At 43.5% G+C, this 25,941-nt stretch overlaps 1 protein-coding gene across 3 annotated transcripts in view; it reads left to right on the forward strand.

The window, feature by feature from the left end:
- Window positions 1-301: 301 nt before the first annotated feature.
- DAO (D-amino acid oxidase) overlaps window positions 302-25,941 on the forward strand; it is a 75,725-nt gene continuing 50,085 nt past the window's right edge. Inside the window, exon 1 of one of the 3 annotated variants that reach the window (XM_089675758.1) lies at window positions 302-391. Coding sequence is in view for 1 of the 3 variants with exons in the window: in XM_089675756.1 (XP_089531882.1) it covers window positions 12,752-12,795 (44 nt within the window). In the remaining 2 variants the exon portion in view is untranslated. The other 2 variants (XM_089675757.1, XM_089675756.1) reach the window with 2 other exon arrangements.

Consider the following 25,941-nt stretch of genomic DNA (forward strand, 5'->3'; position numbering starts at 1 on the left):
AATCACATGCGATATACCGCACCGCATATGTATGAAACCAGTCTTAGTGTGGGAAACTAGCTGCCTATGTTAACAACCTCTTATGCAAATACCAAAAAGCCTCAAGGAGAGTACTGAGCTGTGTTGGATTGTTTTCAATGAAAACTTGGTATTTTACAATCTTCTTACTGTGATCAGTGACAAGCTACTTTGTAATGAAAGAACAAACAGTTCTCTCCAGTGAAGCCTTGTTGGCAGTGTGGAGTTAACACACAGCTTGCTGTAAAAGAGATTTCCAATTGGTCTATTGACCTGTCAGTCTTGTTTGTGAAGCCAATGATTTGCTTTGGATGTCACAACTGGAAAATTGTCTGGACACATCCCCTTTTGCCTGGAGAAGACATGGATAAAGGTGACTGAGCAGTCTTTTAGTTCTACTTTTACCCAGCTTTATATTTGCAGTTTTGCTCTGTGAATTCTCTCTCTAACCCCCATGTACGCATAAGGAAGTGGCTGACGACAACTACATTCATAACTATCTGCTGTCTACAGACTGTTAAAGGGACAGCTGTCTGGCTTCTCACTTTAGACACTGCCTAAACAATACGCAAATTGGCTGGTAAGAGTAGTAAGCTATTTGAAATGAACATTGGTTACCCCTCCTACATGTACAGATCAACATTAATGTTTTCTCCTGTTGCATATGTTTCATGCTTAGCCCTCAAGTACTGCGCCAATGCCACAACAGTAAAGAATTAGCTTTATATTTAACCACTTGCCCGCAGAGGATTTACCCCGCCTTCCTGACCAGGCCATTTTTTGCGATACAGTGATGTGTAAATTTAATTGACAATTGTGCAGTCATGCAACACTGCACCCAAATGAAATTTACATCTTTTTTCCCAGATATAGAGCTTTCTTTCTGTGGTATTTGATCGCCTGTGCAGTTTTTATTTTTTGCGCTATAAACAAAAAAAGACTGACAATTTTGAGAAAAAAAACAAACAATATTTTTGACTTTTTGCTAATAAATATGTCCAGTAAAAAAATGTTAAAAAATCATATTTTGTCAAATTTGGCCAAAATGTATTCTGCTACATGTCTTATTAAAAAAAAAATCCCAATACATGCATATTTTTTTTTTTTTACGTGAAAGCTATAGCGTTTACAAATGGCAGTGTATATATACTGGAATTTTTTTCTTCTTTACAAGTAATAGTGGCAATCAGCGACTTATTGCGGGACTGCGGTGGGCATTCTGACATGGGGGGGAACTGATTTAGTTTCACTGACATCCCCAGTGACACCAATACAGTGATCAGTGCTAATAAAAAGCACTGACACTGTACTAATGGCACTAGGCAGGAAGGGATTAACATCTGGGGCGATCAAAGCGTTAACTGTGTGCTGCTTCACTATGGGGACTGTGTGTGCTTTACTGTAAGCAGACTGGTTTGTATGGCATGTGATTTTGTGCACCAGTGCCGCCCTGTAGCAGTATTTCTGCTATAAGGTGGCTTGGAACTGGTTAAACACACTTAACCAGTGACAGATGATCTAAATACACTTTAGCCTCTTGCACACTGTATTGATGTATGAGCATCAGACATTCCTAGCAGAAAAACACAAGGATGGGCTGTATATCATTTGTGAGTATGCACACAGAAGCAGGAAGCATGGCATTTGTGCTTATTTGCAGATATACATGCAAAAATTCTGACCGGCACCTTTCTGTATTTCTGTAAATGTTTTTTTTACTGATCAATATGCAGCGCATGTTTACACACCTTTGTGTATGGGCACATTGAACACAATGGGCTGTATTTAGGTCTGTATAAAACAAAACAAAATTCCTGTTGCCTGAAAACTGAGCATTTGCTCTAAGGAACTCACACATGCTTGCCACCGAGCTGCCTCTGTATATCTATAAGACAGACAGAGTATGACTAATCCCGCCACCCCCTCTCCCTCCCCACCAGCTGTGATTTGAAAATGCTCCTGTTGCGGTTCTGATCTAATGAGGAGGGAGAGACCTGGGAGAGCTGCTGCTCTTGTGTCAGCACTTGTGGTAGTGAGCCCTTGTAGATAGTCAACTTGGGGTTCCCCGGGGCGCAAAGTCTAAGCCCCAGCCTGCTTCTTCACCAGAGCCCCTGATGGTGGGGATGGACTTGCAGCAAGCTGGGACCAGGTCACGGCCCCCAGGTACGCCCAGCTGAGCAGACCGCTCGCGGGAGCAGAGTACAATGGAAGGAGACAAATCCGATAGACTAGCCGAGGTCAGGACAGGCAGAAAACAAGCACAGTCAGAGAACAAAGCCAGATCTATACACAAGTAGTCAATACAGGCGCTATCAAAACTCAGACAACTAGGCCATTGCTCAGGCAAAGTGGTTTCGACTGAGCATGTCGTATATAAATACTGTATAATAATATAGGCAGGCAAACAAGGAGGAGGGCCAGAAAGTGATGGAAGGGAAGGAAACAAAACCCAGAGAACAGCAGATGACACCCATGGGTGAACACAGGCAAACACATGTGAAAGGGATTAGGAACAGCACTGCAGCAAGGAGGTAAGAACACACAAAAAAGAAATACAAATTTATGTCCAATTTCCTTTAGATTTACCTTCAACTATGTAGTCCAAGGGCCTGCCTAATTTTATTTATTTATTTTTTAATTGGATACAATTGAAAGTGTTGTTAGGTTTGACCTCCTATTATATGGTTTTTGGTAAATCTAAACCAAAAATCTCAAGAAAATTGTATAGTGTATGGCCAGCCTAACTTGTGACATCTTGTGCACATCGCTGGATTGAAATGGGGCTCAGGTAAGTATTGGAGGTGCTGAGGGGGGAGCTGCACACTGAAGATTTTTTTATCTTCATCCATAGAATGCATGAAGGTATAAAACCTTGAGCCTTTAGAACCTCTTGAAGTGTGCTCCTTGAATTTTAGACACCTCTTTGCATCTAGGCTGTGAAAAAGTCTCACACATATAGCATGCCCATATGGTGTGTTTCTATGCTGTGTGTTAGAAATACCTTCAGCCTATGCAACCACTTTACCCAAAACCAAAACGTTATTATATTGCTGTTTACCAATTTATAAGATGTAGTTGTTGCATTTGTTTTTGTAGTCCTTTTTTTCTGTTTTTACATGGTAATCTGGCCATTATGTCTGTTATTTTTCAACTTTCAATAATGGACCAAACAGCAAAAGTAGCAGTTAGAGGGTTGAGACAAACCATTTATCACTGACAGGGGTGCTTACAGTCGTTTACTTTTTTCTTTTATGTGAAAACTTTATCCCAAAAGGAAAACAATTGTTTCTGTAACTGCTTAAAAAGGATTAACTGGAGCACAGCGTTAATTTTTTAGCCAATTATGTAAAGTTTATTGTACTCTACTGGTCCATCTAACACTACCTTCTCTAGACAGTGTTGCTGTCCAAAAGTGTCTCAAATGCTCCTCAATCCAGAGTGGAGATGCCCTAAAAAAGAAGTGTATTACTGGACAGATTACTAGGTAAAAATACAGTTGCAAGAAAAAGTATGTGAACCCCTTGGGATTATGTGGAGTTTTGCATGAATTGGGCATAAAATGTGCTCTGAACCTCATCTAAGTCACAACAATAGAAGAACACAGTCTGCTGAACATAATACTACACAAACATTAGATGTTGCCATGGTTTAATTGCACATAACATGTAAACATTCACAGTGCAGGGAGGAAAAAGTATGTGAACCTTTGGACTTAATAACTGGTTGACCCTTCTTTGGCAGCAATAACTTCAACCAAACGTTTCCTGTAGTTGCAGATCAGACCTGCACAACGATCTGGAGTAATTTTGGACCACTCCTCTTCACAAAACTGTTTCAGTGTAGTAATATTCTTGGGATGTCTGGTGTGAATCGCTCTCTTAAGGTCACTGTCTGTGGTGTCAGTGGGAGAAATGGTACCCCGTTGATGGTGTCAGTGGGAGGATTAGTACCCTATTGATGGTGTCAGTGGGAGGAATAGTGCCCTGCCTTTGATGTCATTGGAAGAAAAAGTACCGCATATCAGTGAAGGGAATAGTTCCCAAGGCCACATTTGGCCCTCGGGCCACAGTTTGGAGACCCCTGTCCTAGAACAAAGTGAAAACGGCTCCTACAAGCTGTAAGCAGTGTTCGGCTGGACACTGATAGAAGTCACAAGACTGCTGTAACTGCTGATGAGAAAAGGTATTTAGCAGTTTATATTTACTAAAACAATTGCGTTTCCATGTTGTGTGCGCTGTGGGAGACCAGATATAGTGAATGCAGGGTCCTGGGTTTAGTAACACTTTAAGTCTTCCTTATTTAAACATGTCCAAGCAAAACACGGAACTCTAATTACGCTTGGAAAAATCATGATATGCAAACTCATAATTGTACCACTCCCTTTTATACCTATGAAACGTGGATTGCATGTTACAAAACAGGCAATATGGTTGAAATGATAAAAGTATGTAAGAAATGAATGAGAAATATGAAAATGTTGTGCATGCTAACCAGTCATATCATATGAGCATTAGATGGCAGACAGATCTGCACAGACATTTCGATCACTAAGAGATCATTATCATAAAAACCTTGACCGACCGATTTTGAAATTCAGTATCACATAGGTCTGTCAAAATGAGACCTTCATTCTGTTTGACAGATTGCAATGCATTCAACATATACTGTAAGGTGCAACATGCCCTAACTAACAAGTATTTTCCTATTCATTTGTTATGGTACTATGGCAGAATTCTGTTTTTTGTATCGTTGTGTAGCTAATGTTCACAATCCGCTGCAAAAAATTATACAATTCTTAAGACTGTATGTCTAGCACACTTTTTGGATAGAGTGGGAAAGAATTAGATCCCCTATCAGGTTAAGTTTCCTGTCGGCCGCATGCATATCGGGAGCTTTCCATTAGCCGCCAGTAACTGTGCCAGGAGTGTACATGGTGCTTGCTCTCTGCGCAGTTCAGTTTTGGGTACGCATATATGCGGCCTCTCGGTGTTAAAGCCCACCCACCGAGAGGTCGCATTTACAGACATGGCCAAAAATATCAGCACTTCTGTATTTCTATCTGATAATGCACTACTTCGTCCAGAATATGGTGGCAATTACAAATGTTTAGGTATTCTCATGTTTATTTCTTTTGTTTGTATTGGTATGACACAAAAAAGTAGAAAAACAAAAAACCAAATCTGACACATTCCGTGCAGAACTCCAAAAATGGACTGGAAAATTGTTGGTACCCTCAGTTTAATATTTGGCAGCACACCCCTTGGAAAAAACTGAAATCAATTGCTTCCTGTAACCATCAAAAAGTTTCTTTCACCTATCTACTGGAATTTAGGACCACTCTTCTTTCACCAACTGCTCCAGGTCTCTCAGATTGGAAGGGTTCCTTTTCCCAACTGCTGTTTTAAGATCTCTCCACAGGTGTTCTATGGGATTGAGATCTGGACTCTGAAACTCTGGGTGCTTTTTGATGTGTGCTTTGGGTCATTGTCCTGCTGTAAAACCCATGACCTCTGATGGAGACCCAACTTTCTGACACTGGGTCCTCATAGCACCCCAGAATTCTTTGGTAGTCTTAAGATTTCATAATGCCATGCACACGGTCAAGACATCCAGTGCCTGAAGAAGCAAAGCAATTCCAAAACATCAGGGAACCTCTACTATGTTTGACTGTATTATTTTCTTTAACCACTTCCCGACCGCCCTATAACAGAAATACTGCTACAGGATGGCACGGTTGCACAAAATCACGTGATTTTGCATTTCCAGGTATTTCCGCTCTCTGACAGTTCTCCCTGTCAGCTGGTGCACACTGTTTTGGATGGCTGTGCAGAGCACAGCCATCCAAAGCAGTGTGCTCACAGTGAAGCACACGGACACAGCACTTGGTGAAACAGCACACAGTTAAACCTTTGATCGCCCCTCATGTTATCCCCTTCCTGCCTAGAGCCATTAGTACAGTGTAAGTGCTTTTTTTTAGCATTGATCACTGTATTGGTTTCACTGGGGATGTCAGTGACACTAAGTCAGTTCCCTCCAGTGTCAGAATGCCCACCACAGTCCCGCTATAAGTCGCTGATTGCCGCCATTACTAGTAAAACTTTGTAAACACTATAACTTTCACATAAACCAATTTATTTACATGTATTGGGATTTTTTTAGCAATGACATGCAGCAGAATACATTTTGGCCTAAATTTCTGACAAAATTGTACTTAATTTTTTTTACTGAACATGTTTAATAGCAAAAATTAAAAAATATTGTTTTTTTCTCAATTGTTGCATTTTTTATAGCGCAAAAAATAAAAAACGCACAGGCGATCAAATACCACTGAAAGAAAGCTCAATTCGTGGGAAAACAAGGACGTAAATATCATTTGGGTGCAGCGTCACATGCCCACACAATTGTCAGTTGAAGTAACGCAGCGCCGTATCGCAAAAAATGGCTTGGTCAGGAAGGGGGGTAAATCCTCTGGAGGGCAAGTGGTTAAAGGCCTAATTTCTTTTTCTGAAAACATTAGAATGATGGGCTTTACCAAAAAGCTGTAATCCTGTTTCGTCTGTTCACAGCACATTCTCTCAAAAGGATTTTGGCATCCTCGGGTAAATTTTGGCTTTATGTTTGTGTCAGCAATGGGGTCCTCATGGGTCTCCTACCATAGCGTCCCTTTTCATTCAGATGGCGATTTTATAGTGTGAGCTGACAGTTACATAGTCTGGCTGAAAAAGACAAAAGTCCATCCAGTTCAACCATAAAAAAAGTTATAATCTTATACCCACAGTTGATCCAGAGGAAGTAACCTGTGCTTGAAGGTCAGTTTGAATTTGTCTGGAAGCTGATCGAAGTTCCACCCTTTGAACTATCCTTCATTGCAATCTTTGCTTCTTCTCTTTTGCCCACATCCAGGGAAATTAGCTACAGTGCATTGGGCTGGACACTTCTTGATAATGTTGTGCACAGTGGACACAGGAACATTAATATCTCTGATGATGGACTTCTAACCTTGAGATTGTCCATGCTTTTCCACAATTTTTGCCCTCAAATCCTCTGCTGCTCTCTCTTCTCCATGCTCCATGTGGCACATAGACACACAACAGCAAAGTTGAGTACATTTTTCACCATTTTAACTGATTGCTGGTGTGATTTCTATCTTATCAGCACATGTTAATTGATACAGATGAGTTTAGTTACAAACTAAAGGAGCATCACAAACTTGGAATGCAATTATTTCTTTCAATTTTGAGAAGGTGCCAATAATTTTATCCAGTCAATTTTTGTAGTTCTGTGTGGAATGTGTCAGATTTGGCTTTTTGTTTCTCCACTCTTTTGTCATACCAATACAAACAAAAGAAATAAACACTAGAATCCCTAAACATTTGTAAGTGCAACAATTTTCTGGGTGAAGTAGTGCGTTTCCTGACAGAAATGCAGGGGTGGGTGCCAATATTTTTGGCCATGATTGTATACATACAAAAAGGAAAACAGAACTGTGCCAAGAGTGAGCACCATGCACATTCGTGCCACAGTTACTGGTGGCTAACGAATACCTTATGATTGCTATGTGCAATCGGGAGCTTTCCAATCATGTGACCTCTGTAACAGCCAATCACAGCAGTCACATGATAAAAAACCTTGCCTCTTGGCCATTTAAGGGGTTTCAGATGCCAGGGCCGGTGTCAAAAGGCTAATACTGCTAACCAGGGTTCTGTTAAATTGATTTTCCATCACTTCCTGTCCTGCTGACAACATTTATTAATAGATAAAGAGAAAATCTGCAGTAGGGTGTCAGCACATGTGGTAGTGAGTCCTTGTAGATAGTCAACTTGGAGTTCACCAGGGCGCGGAGTCTAAGCCCTTGCTGTTGCCTGAAAACTGAGCATTTGCTCTAAGGAACTCACACATGCTTGCCATCAAGCTGCCTCTGTATATCTATAAGACAGACAGAGCATGACTAATCCCGCCACCCCCTCTCCCTCCCCACCAGCTGTGATTTGAAAATGTTCCTGTTGCTGTGTCTGATCTAATGAGGAGGGAGAGACCTGGGAGAGCTGCTGCTCTTGTGTCAGCACTTGTGGTAGTGAGCCCTTGTAGATAGTCAACTTGGGGTTCCCCGGGGCACAAAGTCTAAGCCCCAGCCTGCTTCTTCACCAGAGCCCCTGATTGTGGGGATGGAATTTCAGCAAGCTGGGACCAGGTCAGGCCCCTGGTTACGCCCAGCTGAGGAGACTGCTCGCAGGAGCAGAGTACAATGGGAGGAGACAAACAGAAATCCGATAGACTAGCCGAGGTCAGGACAGGCAGAAAACAAGCAGTCAGAGAATGAAGCTAGGGCCGGTACATGAGTAGCCTATACAGGCAATACAGGCGATAGCAACACACAGGCACTCAGACAACTAGGCCATTGCTAAGGCAACGTGGCCTAGACTGAGCATGTCTTATATAGGCAGGCAAACAAGGAGGCGGGCCAGGAAGTGATGGAAGGGAAGGAAATAAAACCCAGAGAACAGCACACAACGCCCATAGGTGAGCACAGACACACATGTGGAAGGAATCAGGAACAGCACTGCACCAAGGAGATAAAAATACACAAACATGAAACTGCAGGCTAACTTTTGACATAGGTACATAAGTAAGGCAGACAAATTAAAATCTTATCGGGATTCTAACCTTCCCTATTCTGCTAAAGTTTTTTTTATGTCTCTGTTGCTGTTTCCTCACTTCCTGGTTGGTAGTGTCAGCAGGACAGGAAGTAGCGGGAAATCTCACTAATGGAGCCCTGGATTGCATGAAAAAACAGAAGGGTTTAATCTTTCCCCTTTCTATCCAAAATTAGAAATACGATTTTGACTTTACATTTACTTTAAATTGTGTAATTAAATTTGTTTACCTTAATTTTCTTCTTTAGGCTGTATAGTTTACTGAGTTAAAGCGGAAGTAAAGGCTCATACAATTTAGGGATATGTTGGAAGGCAACATGTTTTTTATTTCAGACATTTATGGATTCGTACTGCCTGGTTATCAAAGAACCATTTGGCTTGTTGGATGTCATCTTGGAGTGTCAATAAAGCAAGAGTTTACAACAGGGCGTGTGTAACAAAAGTTTGCAAACCAAAATCCTGGTCCTGGGAGTTCACACATACCCCCTAGCGGTAGGGCATGGAGAAAAGAGAGCCTCAGCCCAGATTCCCTGGTGACACAAATATTAAAAGGACAGATTACATGGCTTCTAGCTAGAAGGAAGAAACCGGATGTGATTGACCTGGGTCCGAGCATTGTTGGTAATATAGCAGAGCCCTCTGGCAGTGACGACATACTTCTAGGAGGATGGCTGGGGGTAATTCTACACTTCCTAATGAATAGGGAGAACAGCCCCTTATGAGTTATGGACATTTGCTCATTGGACAGAGGACTACACCAGGCGGGTCAAGGATGTTTGTGTGTGGGTGGTGTCTGAGAGGGCTTTTAACCGCATTCCGCCCGCCATTAAGTAATATGATGGACGCAAGGTGGTTCTCTCGTTCTGGGAGGACGTCATATGACGTCCTCCCATTCTAACCGCACATGCGCAGCTCCCGGAGCACCCAGTGCGGCGATTGGCAATGCGCTGTGTCCCTCGGACACAGCGGATCACCGATCCATGGAAAGAGCCAAAGATGTCGCTCGGTCATGTGATCAGCTGTGTCCAATCACAGCTGATCGCATGTAAACAGGCTGACAGCTCGTGAGGTGAGGAGAGCCGGTAATCGGCATTCTTCGGAGGGGACATGTACACAGTCATCAGGGCACTGATGATCAGTGTGCCCTGATGATCTGTGTAGCCGCAGCAGCGCCACCTGTCAGTGTCCATCAGTGCCAGCTCAGTGCTCATCCATGCCACCTGCCAGTGCCCATCAATGCCACATATCAGTGCTGCCTATCAGTGCCATATGAGTTCTGCCTTTCAGTGCCCATCAGTGATGCCTGTCAATGCCCATCAGTGCCAACTATCATTGCCTCCTCATCAGTGCCCATCAGTGCCACCTATCAGTGTCCATCACTGCAGCCTCATTAGCGCACATCAGTGAAGGAGAAAAATCACTTATTTACAAAATTTTATAACAAAAACGAAGAATTCGTTTTTCAAAATTTTCAGTGGTTTTTGGTTTAAGAAAAAATAAACCCAGAGGTGATTAAATACCACCAAAATAAAGCTCTATCTGTCACAAAAAAAATTATAAAAATTTCATATGGGTACAGTGTTGCATGACCGCGCAATTGTCATTCAAAATGCAACAGTGCTGAAAGCTGAAAATTGGCCTGGGCAGGAAGGGGGTATAAGTGCCCTGTAGGCTAGTGGTTAAAGACCGTTTTGGCCAGGCTTTCTTTGACCATTTTTTCCTACCTGGGATCCAGCTAAAAGATACTTGGCTTTGAGGATGAACTTTCGTAACGTATCATCTTTACTATTATTCCTATATACTCTCTAATATTGGTTTAGATTTCTGTTATTATTTTACTTTGTAAATAAATAAGACCTTGCTTCTTTGAGCATTGTGTTTGTTATTATAGCTAATATTGCAGTATATTAGGTCCTTCAATATTGTCAAAGCTTACATATTTACTAATTAATTATAGGAACAGACAAATAGTACATTATTATTATACAGGATTTATAATGCGCCAACAGTTTGCTCAGCGCTTTACAATATAAAGGGAGGCAATACAGCAACGATACAGTTCAATACAAGAGGGTTAGGAGGGCCCTGCTCCTTGGAGCTTACAATCTAAGGGGGAGGGGCAGGTGGTACAAAAGGTAATAAACTGTGGAGGATGGACTGGTAGGAGGAATAGAAGATTCCATTATTAGCTGAGGGCAGGATAGGCTTCCCTGAAGAGAGGTTTTCAGAGGTCGCAGTGAGCAGAGTAGGCGATAGTCTGATAAATTGGGGTAGAGAGTTCCAGAGGATGGGGGAAGCTCTGGAGAAGTCCTGGAGACAAGCATGGGAGGAGGAGACAAGGGAGCTAGAGAACAGCAGGTCGTGTGTAATTGTATAATAAATAGGGGGATTCCAGAAAACCACCCCCTCACTTTTATTTCAGGGTAAAAATGTATTTCTTTTTTCCTGCTGCTTGTAAAAGAGTTCTATGTAAATAGCTTTTAGACTGGGTTCACACCTATGCAAGTTGCGTTTGAGCCGTTTCTACATTGCTTGTTGCATTGTGTTGCACTTGCGTTTATGGCATGTTTTGCGTGTTTTTTTTTTTTTTCTCGTTGCTAGGCAGATTTAAAATGCATCAAAACACATCAAAATCAATACATGCTTTTCTGCAGTGTTTCCATTGGAATCTATAGAATCAAAAACCCCACCTTTTTGCGTTCAAAAAAGTCTTTGACCCTTTCCAAAAAAGCACCTGGAGAAAATGCACAGGTGTGAACATGTCCCATAGGAAATCATGTTAAATGGACTGTACTGCGTTTCTCCAAAATGCTGCAGAAAATGCTTAGGTGTGATCCTAGGGCAAGTAAATGGCTATATAGAGAGGGGAGGGCTAAAAGCTGTATAGCGAGACTTCAAAAAGACAGGAGGGCTATGATATGCATGAGCGGGAGGGGGCTGTTTTCGGGAACTGACTCCTGGAGTGTTGAAATTCCTTAGCCAGCAAAGGACTACTCAGCAGCATTGCCTGTGGTCTCCCTGCAGCTGATCTTTCCCTATTACTGACTTCCTGTGCCTTGTTGCTTTGTGCACAGTCTGTGTGGATGCAACAATTTTATGTCAGAGGCTCCAACAAGAACTGTGATCATCAAATTAGTGACACCATCAAATCTCACTAAGGGGTTAATCTACTAAAACAGGAGAGTGCAAAATCGGGTGCAGCTCTGCACAGAAACCAATCAGCTTCCAGGTTTTATTGTCAAAGCTTTATTGAACAAGATGAAGTTAGAAGTGGATTTCTCTGACATAAAACCTGGAAGCTGATTGGTTTCTGTGCAGAGAAATCCACTTCTAACTTCATCTTGTTCAATAAAGCTTTGCATAGAAACCAATCAGCTTCCAGGTTTTGTCAAAGCTTTATTGAACAAGATGAAGTTTGAAGAGCATTTCTCTGCATAGAAACCAATCAGCTTCCAGGTTTTATTGTCAAAGCGTTATTGAACAAGATGAAGTTAGAGGCTGATTGGTTACTCTGTATAGCTGCACTAGATTCTGAGTCCTCCAGTTTTAATACATTTCCCCCAAACTGTCTTCCTCCAAAGGCACACATCCATACACTCGGATGCAGGGTTACCGGCTTACAGTCAGTTTGTTACTGATTTGTACAGGCGGCTGTATGCAAACACCTGTCACTCTTGCACACAGATCTGCTTGTTTTTCATGGTGTACGGCTTTCTTTGTCCATGTAAATGAGCTCGTACTAATCCCACTTCTCATTTCAGCTTAAATACACATTAACATTTTTGCACTTTCATGCGTGATATTAGCTGGAATTCCCTTTTAACCAGGTCATCCATGGCAGAACAGCTAAGTCGTTTGGGTTAAACAGGGACAGCAGCACTGACACGTACTAACAAGCCAAATTGAGACTGTAATTTCTTTCCTGGCCACTGCAGTGCTTCATGAACTAAACGGATGTATTGTATGTATACCATAGAGAGTTGCATGTAAATCGAAACTGAACATCTTTACTTCCTGATTCCAATGCTGCATGCAAGTCGTCTGCGTCTGGAACTCAAAACTGATATTTCTTCTGTATTATGTTTAGGAAATGTATCTCCTTTTGTTTGATTCACAATATCAGGTACTGCAGCTTTAAATTTAGATTTCTGCTGTTGGATATATTTGTTGATCACTGTAATTGCTCACAGATAACAGTTGTGCATGTGGCTAGTTATACACACAGTGCACTGTTCAGAAAAAAAACCTATAAAACAAACCAAAACATTTTTAGTTGAGGATATGAGCATTGTAGAGAATGTGTGTGTGTATTGTACATTTCAACAAAAACAAACAGCGCTGTATAAAAGATAGAGTATATATACCCCACCCCCTGCTAACTTGCCGACCTCCTCCACTCTTCCTACCACTACATCCCCCACAGCTTTCTCCTCCTGTGCCACCATCCCCTCCCTCCTAGATTGTAAGCTCGAAAGAGCAGGGCCCTCAATTCCCTCATGTTTTGCATTGTATTGTTATTGTTCTGTCCCCCTTTGTAATGTACAGCGCTGAGCGAACTATTGGCGCTTTATAAATTATTATTATTATTATTATACAGTATTTATAAAGCGCCAATAGTTCGCTCAGCGCTGTACATTACAAAGGGGGACAGAACATGTGACAGAACAATACCAATACAATGCAAAACATGAGGGGATTGAGGTCCCTGCTCTTTCGAGCTTACAATTTAGGAGGGAGGGGATGGTGGCACAGGAGGAGATAGCTGTGGGGGATGGAGTGTTAGGAAGAGTGGAGGAGGTCGGCAAGTTAGCAGGGGGTGGGGTAGGCTTCCCTGAAGAGATGGGTTTTCAGGGTGCGCCTAAAGGAGAATAGAGTAGGTGATAATCTGATGGGTTGGGGCAGGGAGTTCCAGAGGATGGGTGACATCCTGGAGAAGTCCTGGAGGTGGGCATGGGAGGAGGAGACCAGGGAACTAGAGAGAAGGAGGTCTTGTGAGGAGCAGAGTGTGCGTGCTGGGCGGTACTTGGATATTAGGTAAGTGATGTAGTTCGGGGCAGTATGGTGGACAGCTTTGTACGTCAGCGTTAGGATTTTGAATTTGATCCGTTGCGCAATTGGAAGCCAGTGGAGGGATTGGCAGAGGGGGGTGGCGGAGACAGAGCGGTTGGAAAGGTGAATGAGTCTGGCAGCCGTATTGAGGATCGACTGAAGCGGGGATAGCCAGCGGCGAGGCAGGCCAGTGAGGAGGGAGTTGCAGTAGTCGAGTCGTGATATGATGAGGGAGTGGATGAGCTGTTTAGTGGTTTCTGGGGTTAGGAACGTGCGTATTTTGGCGATGTTGCGGAGGTGGAGTCTGCACGAGTTTGTTAAAGTTTGGACTTGGGGTTGAAAGGATAGGTTGGAGTCCAGAATTACACCCAGTACTCTGGCCTGCAGGGCGGGTTTGATGGTAGCGTTGTTGGACGTGACGGAGAAATCAATGGGGGGTGGTGTCCAGGCTGGGGGGAAGACAAGAAACTCGGTTTTGGAGAGGTTCAATTTAAGGAAGTGGAGTGACATCCAGTCTGATATGTCGCTCAGTAGGTGTGTGATTCGGGCTGAGACCAAGGGGGTGAGGTGGGGGGTTGAGAGATAGATTTGTGTGTCGTCGGCATAGAGGTGGTAGTTGAAGCCGTGAGAGTGTATGAGTTGGCCAAGGGAGGAGGTATAGATGGAGAAGAGAAGGGGCCCGAGGACAGAGCCTTGAGGAACCCCAACAGAGAGGGGGAGTGAGGGGGAGGTGGTAGCATTATACGTAACGCTGAAGGAGCGTTGTGACAGGTAGGATGAGAGCCAGGAGAGAGCAGAATCTCTGAGGCCGAGGGAGTGTAGTTTTTTGAGGAGGAGGGGGTGGTCGACTGTGTCGAAGGCCGCAGAGAGGGCAAGGAGTAGGAGCACTGAATAGTGGCCATTAGCTTTGGCAGTTAGCAGGTCGTTGGAGAGTTTGAGTAAGGCAGTTTCGGTGGAGTGTAGGGGACGGAAGCCAGACTGTAGGGGATCGAGGAGGTGGTTGTCGTTGAGGTTAGAGCATAGGCGGGTGTAGACTAGGCGCTCGAGGAGTTTAGATGTAAATGGGAGCAGGGAGATGGGTCTGAGGTTGTTCGGGTCATTGGGGTCCAGGGAGGGCTTTTTAAGTATGGGGGTGATGTGTGCATGTTTCAGAGGGGAGGGGAAAGTGCCGGAGGAGAGGGAGAGATTAAAGATGTGGGTGAGGGAGCGTAGGATGGAGGGGGAGGGAGGTCGTAGGAGTTGTGAGGGGATAGGGTCGAGGGGGCAGGTGGTGAGGCGGGCATCAGAGAGGATCTTGGAGACTTCCTCGATGGTAGTAAGGTCAAAGGTGCGGAGTGTTGGGGGAGCTTCAGTATGAGGAATGTAGGGTGGGGTGGAAGAGGAGGTCAGAGCAGTGGTGGGGCCGTGGGAGAGGGGTGATGAGGGGGTAGCTGAGTGAGGGTGAAGGGGGTTGGAGAGAGTTTGAGCAGCGACGAAGTCCCTGCGGGTTATGTCGAGGGGGAGGGGGGATAAGGGGGTAGCTGTGTGAGAGGGGACGGGTTGAGAGGGTGTGTGAGTTGCGGCAATGTCCTTGCGAATTGTGTCAATCTTGTTTTTGAAGTGATTGGCAATCTCAAGGGCAGTGAGTGAGGTGCTGGGTGGAGGTGGGGGTGGAGAGAGTAGAGAGTTGAATTATAAATACTGTATAATAATAATAATAATAATAATAATAAAATAATAATATATAAGGCTAGGTTCACACCTATGCAGGTTGCGTTTGAGCTGTTTCTGCATTGCGTTTGGAGTTTTTGAACTTGCGTTTTTGACGCAGAGTTTTTTCATTTTTTTATTTTTCTTGTTGCTAGGCAGATTTAAAATGCAAAATGCATTAAAGATGCTGCAAAAACACAATACATGCTCTTCTGCAGGGTTTCCATTGAAGTCTATAGAACCAAAAACACAACTTTTTGCATTAAAAAAAGTCTGACCCTTTCCAAAACACACGGGGTGAAAACAAACAGGTGTGAACATGTCCCATAGGAAATCATGTTAAATGGACTACTGTGTTTCTGCCAAATGCTGCAGAAAACAGGTGTGAACCTAGGGAAGGGCTGATTTGATTAGTATAGCTCTTGGTTCAGCAGCTGTGGTGGATTAAGGGATCATATCCAAAGTGCTGGTTCACATTATTTAAAACAAACCAAAACGTTGCCTCAACCAATGAACAATCACTGTGTATGCAGCTGGTGGAAAGTTGAGGTTTAAATTTACTATAGTCAAATTTTAACAAAAGGATGACATTTGGTTGTGCTGAATTCCATAGTTTGTACACACTTTATTTTTACTACCTAATGAATGCTATCCATTTTATGGTTAGCTATAAGGTCTGCACCCTATATAGTGACTTGTTCATTTCCTGACTGTCACATACCCAAGTTCTCAGTCATGTGCTTTCTGAAAATTCATCATGTCTTAGCCTATTAATATTTTCTGTTATCTGTTTTTTGTTTTTTTTTCATTTTCAGACACAGAGCATACGGAATCTGTGTTTAATGTCTTGTAAATAATATACCGTGGGAAAATGGCATGTGTGGTAAATGCTACTAGAATGCCACGTATGGTTGAACTCGATGGACATGTCATTTTTTAACCTGACTATGTCAGAGTATACAGCTGTAGGCATGGATTCATGCATGTTAATGAGAAATGTAACATGGCAATATAACAATTGGTGTACAATCCAAAATTTTAAGAAGTTCAAAGGGATCTTTGGTATATTTAATGATGTTTTAGATATGTACAGTATACTGTATGTAATAACTGAAAGGCTAATCTTCCACAGAGGATTATACTCGGCAATTGAAAGTCTTCCCCACCCAGGTACCACCTGTCCTGTATGGGGCCCAGGCCAGCAGGGGGGTCCAGGCAGCTGGGTGAATTAGATGTGGGCAGGGAAGGTGATCAGCACTGCGGGAGGGGGCAATTACTAGAACCAATCTCCTGTGTGGCTCTCTGCAGCAGCTGCAAGCCAGCTTCTTCTCCTCTCCCTCCCGTTGGCTCTCAGTTACTGCATAGAGATATACAGGGATGGGTTTCAGTAATTGCCCCCCCCCCGCCACAACCATCCCCCTCCGTGTGCACTATACATTTCCTCCTGCTGCCCAGGTCCCCCTGTGTGCTTCACTGACATCTCATAGGCAAGTATGGTACAGACACTCTGAGCTGCGCACTGTATCTACTCACCTATGTGACCTCATGAGAACCACCAAACAATCTTCCACGACAGCCAACCCCCGCAGTGCTGCCTGCTTCCCTCCTTTCCTTCCCACTGGCAGCTGCAAGCACACAATAGGATCCTTCAGGGTGAAGAATGCATGAAGGGTCCGATAAATGTCACATTTACCAGCCCCTTCTTTTCCGTAATGAACACAATGAGTAATTAGTACTGATCACTCACTGTGTTCATAACTGAAGCATAGAAAACTGTATTTATGGGGGAGCTGTCAGGTTGGCTGTATAAGGCCCTGTAATTTCTAACAGCAGCCCTGTCCCCACCCAATCCAAAACTAAAAAACGTTTTGCTGAGGTTTCACTTGATGTGAATATCTTGATTCAGATGACATTTTCCAGTCCAGATTTGGCTAATTTCACCATGGAGATTCATGTTATTTTTAAAATGAGTCCATGGGGCATGAAGAACATGAATTTCAGGTTATTAAAACTCATTTATGGTAATGAATGCAGCAGAAGGTGCACATAGTTCCTCCTTAGAAATCTATGGCAAATCACTGGTAAAATTAAAACCCCAACCTGCATGTCTTCAACCAGATTGAACCGTGAAATATGAAAACTTCAAGCCAACCACACGTTACAATCTGTGTACTATGTTCTTTAGGTTCACCAACATTTATGTAGTGCAATGGCCCACCAAAATTTTACATCCAGTCGGATAGGCCCTTGTACCACTCGGCTGTAGGTAAATCTAAGTGGGATTGTAAAATCAAATTGTAACATGTAATAGCTTTGAGGCATGACAAATGGAAAATCCAGCTGTGCATTGAATGGGCCTTGGAATCTGATGGACATACAGTCATTGAATGCACTTTAGAACTATGATGTTCTATTTGGACATTCAGTCATGTGCAGGAATTTTAAAAAGTGGGAATTACTCACATAATTGGATAATTAAAGGGAGTACTGTTAAAAATTGAGCCCAATTGATTTAACACAGCAGACCGCCCCTGCTTTGTTGGTGCTGCATAAAATTTCTTGTTCCTTGGGGTGCAGACACATAGGCTAGTGAGTACCATGTTCCAAACTATCTATCACAAACGGGGGCAACAAATAATGTTTAAAGTGTTACTAAACCCATGACCCCTGCATTCACTATATCTGGTCTTCCACAGTACACAGAACATGGAAATGCAATTATTTTAGTAAATATAAACTGCTGAATACCTTTTCCCATCAGCAGTATATAGCAGTCAGACTTCTATCACTGTCCAGTCGAGAACTGGTTAATGTTGTAGGAGGAGTTTACGTTCTCCTCTGACTGCATGACCCCTGTCCCTTTGACTGGATAGTGCTGATTGCCCTATGCCAATCACATGCACCCTCTCAAAAAAAAAAAAAAAAACTCTAGCAATACATGCCAAACAGCATGTGCAGACTTGCCACTGCTGCTCTATACTATGGCAGATGGATTGGGGACTGTGGAAGAAGGGGAGGATCAGAGAAGACAGGATCAAAGATAATGCAGAAGATTAACCCCTTAGATTCCGCAGTGAGTACAACAAGCATGCTTTACTGCATATACAGACTGATTGTACTGTTGTGGGTTTAGTAACACTTTAATACATAATATGTATGTTGGAATTATCTGCTCTTTGTGCATGCACCTGATTATTAGACTTATATTAATCGTACCACTGATCCATCCTACTTTAGAAGCCTTGCATATGATGTAGATTTCAGGGAATAAGGTTGTCTCAAAGTAGTATAAGGAAACTGCTTTTAGTTGTCTCCTATGCCCCACTGGGTAGATTTCCCTTTGCATCTTATCCCAGTGAGAACATTGTCAATATTATTATTATTATACAGGATTTATAGAGCACCAACAGTTTGCTCAGCGCTTTACAATATAACGGGAGACAATACAGCAACAATACAGTTCAATACAAGAGGGATAGGAGGGCCCTGCTCCTTGGAGCTTACAATCTAAGTATTATTATACAGGATTTATATAGCACTGTTGACTTATGAGGGGTTTATGTATAATCTTCATCAGCAACTGTAAATAGATATTTTTCTAACTATATAACCAAGTTACAAAGCTGGAAATATCAGAGCTTGGTTTGATAGCGGTGTGTTGTACATAGACATTGAAACAAGTGATCAAGTTGTAGAGATAGCTTTGTATTGTATTGGAGGAATGTTTGGTGTGTAAACAGGTGCATGCCACAAGGAATGTTCTATTGTGTGAGAGGGGGCAACCACTAAATTAACTACCTTATCTCAGACTTTATGGGGCCCACATAACATCTAGGCCAGGCCATTTAAATCTCTTTGTTTATATGAGGGCCACTTCAAAGAGGGGGCAACCACTAAATTAACTACCTTATCTCAGACTTTATGGGGCCCACATAACATCTAGGCCAGGCCATTTAAATCTCTTTGTTTATATGAGGGCCACTTCAAAGTACCCTCTCTTTAGATATGCAATGGTGATGGCTATCTGGGGAATGCAGTTTTACCAGGCTATGACCTAAGGTTCCCTCCAAACTCTCAATAATGGAGGGAATTTTGATGAGAAAGCCTGGATCCAGACGCCTCGGTGCCATGACCTGGCATATGTAATTTTATCACTAAAAGGGGAGGCTCTGGAATGGGGCTGAGTTATGTAAGCGATATGGGATGGGGAAACTGTCCAATCCTGGATGAGATGTGTCAGATATGGAAGATGGATTGGATAGTTCTACCAATCAGGATGGCCCCATGCAAGTCTATGGGAGATAAGTGTATATCAGGGTAGGTTTGGAGGAAGACAGTAGAGACGATACACCGATCCTGCTACACCATTGGTAAATATCAGGACATTTCTCTGGCACTTATATGTATACATGATTGTGGTATGTGTTGTCTGTCTTGCTGTTTGTGGGTTTAGGGTATGAATAGTATATGCTTTAATTCATTGGGTGAATCATATACATTTTGTTTCTCTTTTTCTTATTGTTAAATAGATAGATTGTGGTATGTTAGTTTAGACCTCCCTACTATTCACCAATAAATTTTGGTTGTTGTGTTAAACCTTTCACTCTTGGTCAAAGAACTCTCATTAAGGTTAATCAAATCATATCAGAGAAATATTATATTTCATATTCCATAGATTTGGTCAACAAGCACCAACAGTTTGCTCAGCACTTTACAATATAACGGGAGACAATACAGCAACAATACAGTTCAATACAAGAGGGATAGGAGGGCCCTGCTCCTTGGAGTTTACAATCTAGGAATAATAAGACATGTTTTTACTTATACCGATCTCTGTTAGTGATTTGCATAGTGAAGTCACAGGTAGAATTACTAGCTGAGAAATACCTTTTCAATACAGGGGAACCCTTGAAACACTTTCCGGTCTCAAGGAAAAAAATACTAGATCTACAACTCATGATACATTGTGCGATGGCCAGAGGGAAAAAGTCTTCTTACACTTGTGATCATTGGGAAGATTTACCGCCTGAAAGATCATTGGTGTCAGTGGGATTTTATTTGAGAGACAAACATTGCTCATTGCTCAAGGAACTCTGGAGGAACCCTAGGGTTCCATGAAACCCTGGTAAAATTAAACATCAGAAGCGATAATAGACCTGCATTGCCAGGCTTCATTCTCTTCAAGAACTACAATGCCCAGGGAATTTTCTTCATGTGAGACACTTCTGGGAATGCTAGATACCTGGTCTCCCTCTGAATGATATGGTTCCTTTTAGTGACCCCTACATTACAGCAGGACAAAGTGGTAAAAAAGGAAAACATTTTTTAGCTTACTTCCTATTTATAAGTACTCTATTACCTTACCCATTCAGGGCAAAGAGACACGTTATTTAACGGAAACCCTCCATCTGCTGATACCTTTCGCCTTCATTATGCTCCGGCACCCTTCGTTAATGCAACCTATATAATCTTTGTCAGATGGTATTGGAGATAGCACAAAGTTCATTTCTTTCTTCTTCTCATGTGTTTGGTCCAAGTGATTATCTGCTTAGGCCCCAGCACTTCATCCTGGCAGGAGATCATATATTCCTTCATACCTGAAAGTACCAGGTAATAGTGTGGAAGAGCATCTTTTGGCAGCAAGTCCCTCTGTCTGGTTCCCTCTTTTTGGTTTGACATACTAGAGTAATATGCCAAAAAAAAAATGTATAATTATACTAACTCTTTCATCCAACCTCTTGCAGTTGTTTTCAACTGTAGTGAAAAGGAAAAGCAATGTTTAAAAAAAAGCATTATTGACTTTAACTCGTCACTTTTTCTGCATGAATTTGTCATGGTTTAAGAAAGTGGGGATGTGATAATGGGAGTGTTGAGATCCTAAATGCCATAACTGGAGCCTGTCAGCATCCAACCTTTAACACTTTGATTCTAGGATTATATTGTGTTATTTGAGTGGTCCCAAACTGGCTTAGAATATTGCGACAACTGGGAAAGATGCTTTAGTGATGTGAGTGTGTTTCTCTTGATGTAAATAAATGCATCACTATAGAGAGGAAAGCTAACTGCATCTGCTTCTCTACTGTGCTAAAATTTGTGTCTTTCCCATTTAAGAAAGTTAAGAGGAATACTTACAGTGTATACAGTACTTGTATGTACTGATAAATGATTCTTTTTTTCAGAGCACGTACAACTATTCAAAGTTGCTCCTGACTCTTCAGAGTTTTCAGCTTAAAGTGGTTGTAAACCTCAGACTTGAAATATGAGCAAAGCATATCCCTCTATAGCAGTGGTTCTCAACCTTTCTAATGCCGCGACCCCTTAATACAGTTCCTCATGTTGTGGTGACCCCCAACCATAAAATTATTTTCGTTGCTACTTCATAACTGTAATTTTGCAGTGGGAGGAGTAGTGCCACATCATTGGTGTCAGTGGAAGGAGTAGTGCCCCATCACTGATGTCAGTGGGATGAATAGTGCCCCATCATTGGTATCAGTGGGAGGAATAGTGCCCCATCGTTGGTATCAGTGGGAGGAATAGTGCCCCATCACTGATGTCAGTGGGATGAATAGTGCCCCATCATTGGTATCAGTGGGAGGAATAGTGCCCCATCGTTGGTATCAGTGGGAGGAATAGTGCCCCATCACTGATGTCAGTGGGATGAATAGTGCCCCATCATTGGTATCAGTGGGAGGAATAGTGCCCCATCGTTGGTATCAGTGGGAGGAATAGTGCCCCATCACTGGTGTCAGTGGGAGGAATAGTGCCCCATCACTGGTGTCAGTGGGAGGAATAGTGCCCCATCACTGGTGTCAGTGGGAGGAATAGTGCCCCATCACTGATGTCAGTGGGATGCATAGTGCCCCATCGTTGGTATCAGTGGGAGGAATAGTGCCCCATCACTGATGTCAGTGGGATGAATAGTGCCCCATCACTGGTGTCAGTGGGAGGAATAGTGCCCCATCACTGGTGTCAGTGGGAGGAATAGTGCCCCATCACTGGTGTCAGTGGGAGGAATAGTGCCCCATCACTGGTGTCAGTGGGAGGAATAGTGCCCCATCACTGGTGTCAGTGGGAGGAATAGTGCCCCATCACTGGTATCAGTGGGAGGAATAGTGCCCCATCGTTGGTGTCAGTGGGAGGAATAGTGCCCCATCGTTGGTGTCAGTGGGAGGAATAGTGCCCCATCGTTGGTGTCAGTGGGAGGAAAAGTGCCCCATCGTTGGTGTCAGTGGGAGGAATAGTGCCCCATCGTTGGTGTCAGTGGGAGGAATAGTGCCCCATCGTTGGTGTCAGTGGGAGGAATAGTGCCCCATCGTTGGTGTCAGTGGGAGGAATAGTGCCCCATCGTTGGTGTCAGTGGGAGGAATAGTGCCCCATCGTTGGTGTCAGTGGGAGGAATAGTGCCCCATCGTTGGTATCAGTGGGAGGAATAGTGCCCCATCGTTGGTATCAGTGGGAGGAATAGTGCCCCATCGTTGGTATCAGTGGGAGGAATAGTGCCCCATCGTTGGTGTCAGTGGGAGGAATAGTGCCCCATCGTTGGTGTCAGTGGGAGGAATAGTGCCCCATCGTTGGTGTCAGTGGGAGGAATAGTGCCCCATCGTTGGAGTCAGTGGGAGGAATAGTGCCCCATCGTTGGTGTCAGTGGGAGGAATAGTGCCCCATCGTTGGTGTCAGTGGGAGGAATAGTGCCCCATCATTGGTGTCAGTGGGGGGAGTAGTGCCCCATCATTGCTGTCAGTGGGAGGAATAGTGCTCCATCACTGGTGTCAGTGGGGGGAGTAGTGCCCCATCACTGGTGTCAGTGGGAGGAGTAGTGCTCCATCACTGGTGTCAGTGGGAGGAATAGTGCCACATCATTGGTGTCAGTGGGAGGAATAGTGCCCCATCATTGGTGTCAGTGGGGGGAGTAGTGCCCCATCATTGGTGTCAGTGGGGGGAGTAGTGCCCCATCATTGGTGTCAGTGGGAGGAATAGTGCCCCATCACTGGTGTCAGTGGGGGGAGTAGTGCCCCATCACTGGTGTCAGTGGGAGTAGTGCCCCATCACTGGTGTCAGTGGGAGGAATAGTGCCACATCATTGGTGTCAGTGGGAGGAATAGTGCCCCATCATTGGTGTCAGTGGGAGGAATAGTGCCCCATCATTGATGTCAGTGTGGTGGAGGGGAGAATAGTGCCCCATCATTGGGGTCAGGGGGGGGGGGGAAATAGTGCCCCATCGTTGGTGTCAGTGGGGGGAGGAATAGTGCCCCATCGTTGGTGTCAGTGGAGGGAGGAATAGTGCCCCATCGTTGGTGTCAGTGGGGGGAGGAATAGTGCCCCATCGTTGGTGTCAGTGGGGGGAGGAATAGTGCCACATCGTTGGTGTCAGTGGGGGGAGGAATAGTGCCCCATCGTTGGTGTCAGTGGGGGGAGGAATAGTGCCCCATCGTTGGTATTAGTGACACAAATGATGGGGCACTATTCCTCCCACTGACACCAATGATACTTACTTTGCTGACCCCTGCTCCAGCCTGGGCTCGCTCTCTCACTTACCTGTCAGCTGTCTTCCTTCTCTGGCCGCTCTCCTCTTCACTCGGTCCGGCAGCTCCCTCGATCTTCTTTGATGTACGCGCGCTGCCGCTCGGCTCCTCCTCTCCAAGCTCCACCTCCTCGCCGGTGATTGGCCGCCTGTGTGCCTCTCCTGAGCTACAGTTCCGGTGGCCAATCAGCGGCGAGGAGGCGGAGCTGCTGAGCGATCCCGGAGGTGTGGCCAGGTGACAGGAGCAGCGTATCATCCCGCCCACACATCGCCTGAGACGGAGGAGCGGTGTCTCGGTTCCTAAGACCATCGGAAATATGTGTTTTCCGATGGTCTTAGGCGACCCCTGGGAAATGGTCGTTCGACCCCCAAAGGGGTCGCGACCCCCAGGTTGAGAACCGCTGCTCTATAGTGTGTACTTGTCTCTAGCCAGAGCATTAAGTGTCATTTCTGTCTGCTGCATCAATCCTTTGCTATCTGCTTGAATTGCTTCTGACAAGCTTTCCTGACACCAAGAGGAAAAAGTTACAGGAGAGGGATCCCCAGCAGATTGACAGCCTCAGCTCTGTTCCTGTGTTGTGTGGTGGAGGTGGTTGTATCCCTTCCCTCCAATCAACTCTCGGAGCTCTCCTCACTGAGCTCTACAGTGTAGTTTTAGATCTCCCCCCCACTTTTTTTTTTTGACAGCTCAGCAAGCTTTATAATATCTGGACTTGATGAAGAGAAGACTAGAGATGAACGGGTACAACTTATGTAGGAGAATTTTTTACTCTCTGTATCACCAGTCTCCACTTGGTATATGTAAGGGTTTACATCAACTCTAAGTCTCTCACCACAGTTATAAAAACACATGCTCATTAATTCTAGTACCAGTTTGATGAGAAGCCAATCAGTTTATACATTGTAATTAGAGCTATTTCCCTCTATACCAAACAGAAGTTCATATTGGTAAAAGACACCAAAATTTTTTTTTAAAGACCCATACATTGGTTTATTTATACAGAAGTTTAGAGGTTATAGTCCTACAATTGTAGGAAATTTATGTATTCGGCTCTTCGGCTCATAACAAACCAATGTCATGGATGACTATTATAGATAAAGCCCCTGGTGTATATATATATATATATATATATATATATATATATATAGACAGTGCCTTGATGTCAGAGTGCACATCTCTGCATGCTTTATTAGGTGATCTGACTCAATTCCCTGCCTTGCCAAGTTGCACACCATGACCCGGCGCAGGTGATATGCCTCACATCTTAAAGCAATAGAAAAAATGTCTCCCTGAATCCAGTCTGAGCATTTTCAATTATTAGTTTTCTCACTTCTGATATTTAGGTAGGTCATTGGTCTTTGGTAATTGATATGTCTGGTTACATAGGTGCAGGAAAACCTAATATAGTTGCTTTTTATATCTTTGTATCTAAAGACACTTAGGCTGCTTTCACACTGAGGAGTTTTTGAAGCTTTTGTGTTAAAACAAAGCACAAGGAAAGCTCATGAAAAATTCTTCCCTATGTATGCCTATGTATGTTTTCACACTGGGGCATTGCGCTTTCATTGCAGTGTAAAAAATCCCGCTTGCAGCATTTTTGGAGCATGTTTGTTCAGTTAAACTGCACTCAGTTAAACAGCAAAAACGCCTCTTCCCATTAAAATCAATGGAAAACACCTCAAAAACGCACTCAGAAGCGTCTTTGGTGCAGTTTTTAGGTCACATGTCCTTTAAAAAATGCACCGAAAGCATGGCAAAAGTGCGGTATTACTGTGGCAAAACGCATATGCATTTTTTACTTGTTTTTGTGGCAGATCAGTGTGAAATGTTCCTTAGAAACAGACAGGTTATAGGTATATCTTTGAAATGTTCATGCAATAACACCAGTAAACCTTTATAGATCTATCTTTAAAATATGTATACAGTAACTCCAGTAAATGTTTTATTCTGAAAACAACCATTTTTTTACAGTTTATATGAGGGCATTGTTGTGATTATTTTTGACATCT

This window comes from Staurois parvus, unplaced genomic scaffold (assembly GCF_062004578.1).
Source record: "Staurois parvus isolate SC_StPar_1 unplaced genomic scaffold, SC_StPar_1.0 ptg000158l, whole genome shotgun sequence".
In the NCBI taxonomy this organism is placed as follows: domain Eukaryota; kingdom Metazoa; phylum Chordata; class Amphibia; order Anura; family Ranidae; genus Staurois; species Staurois parvus.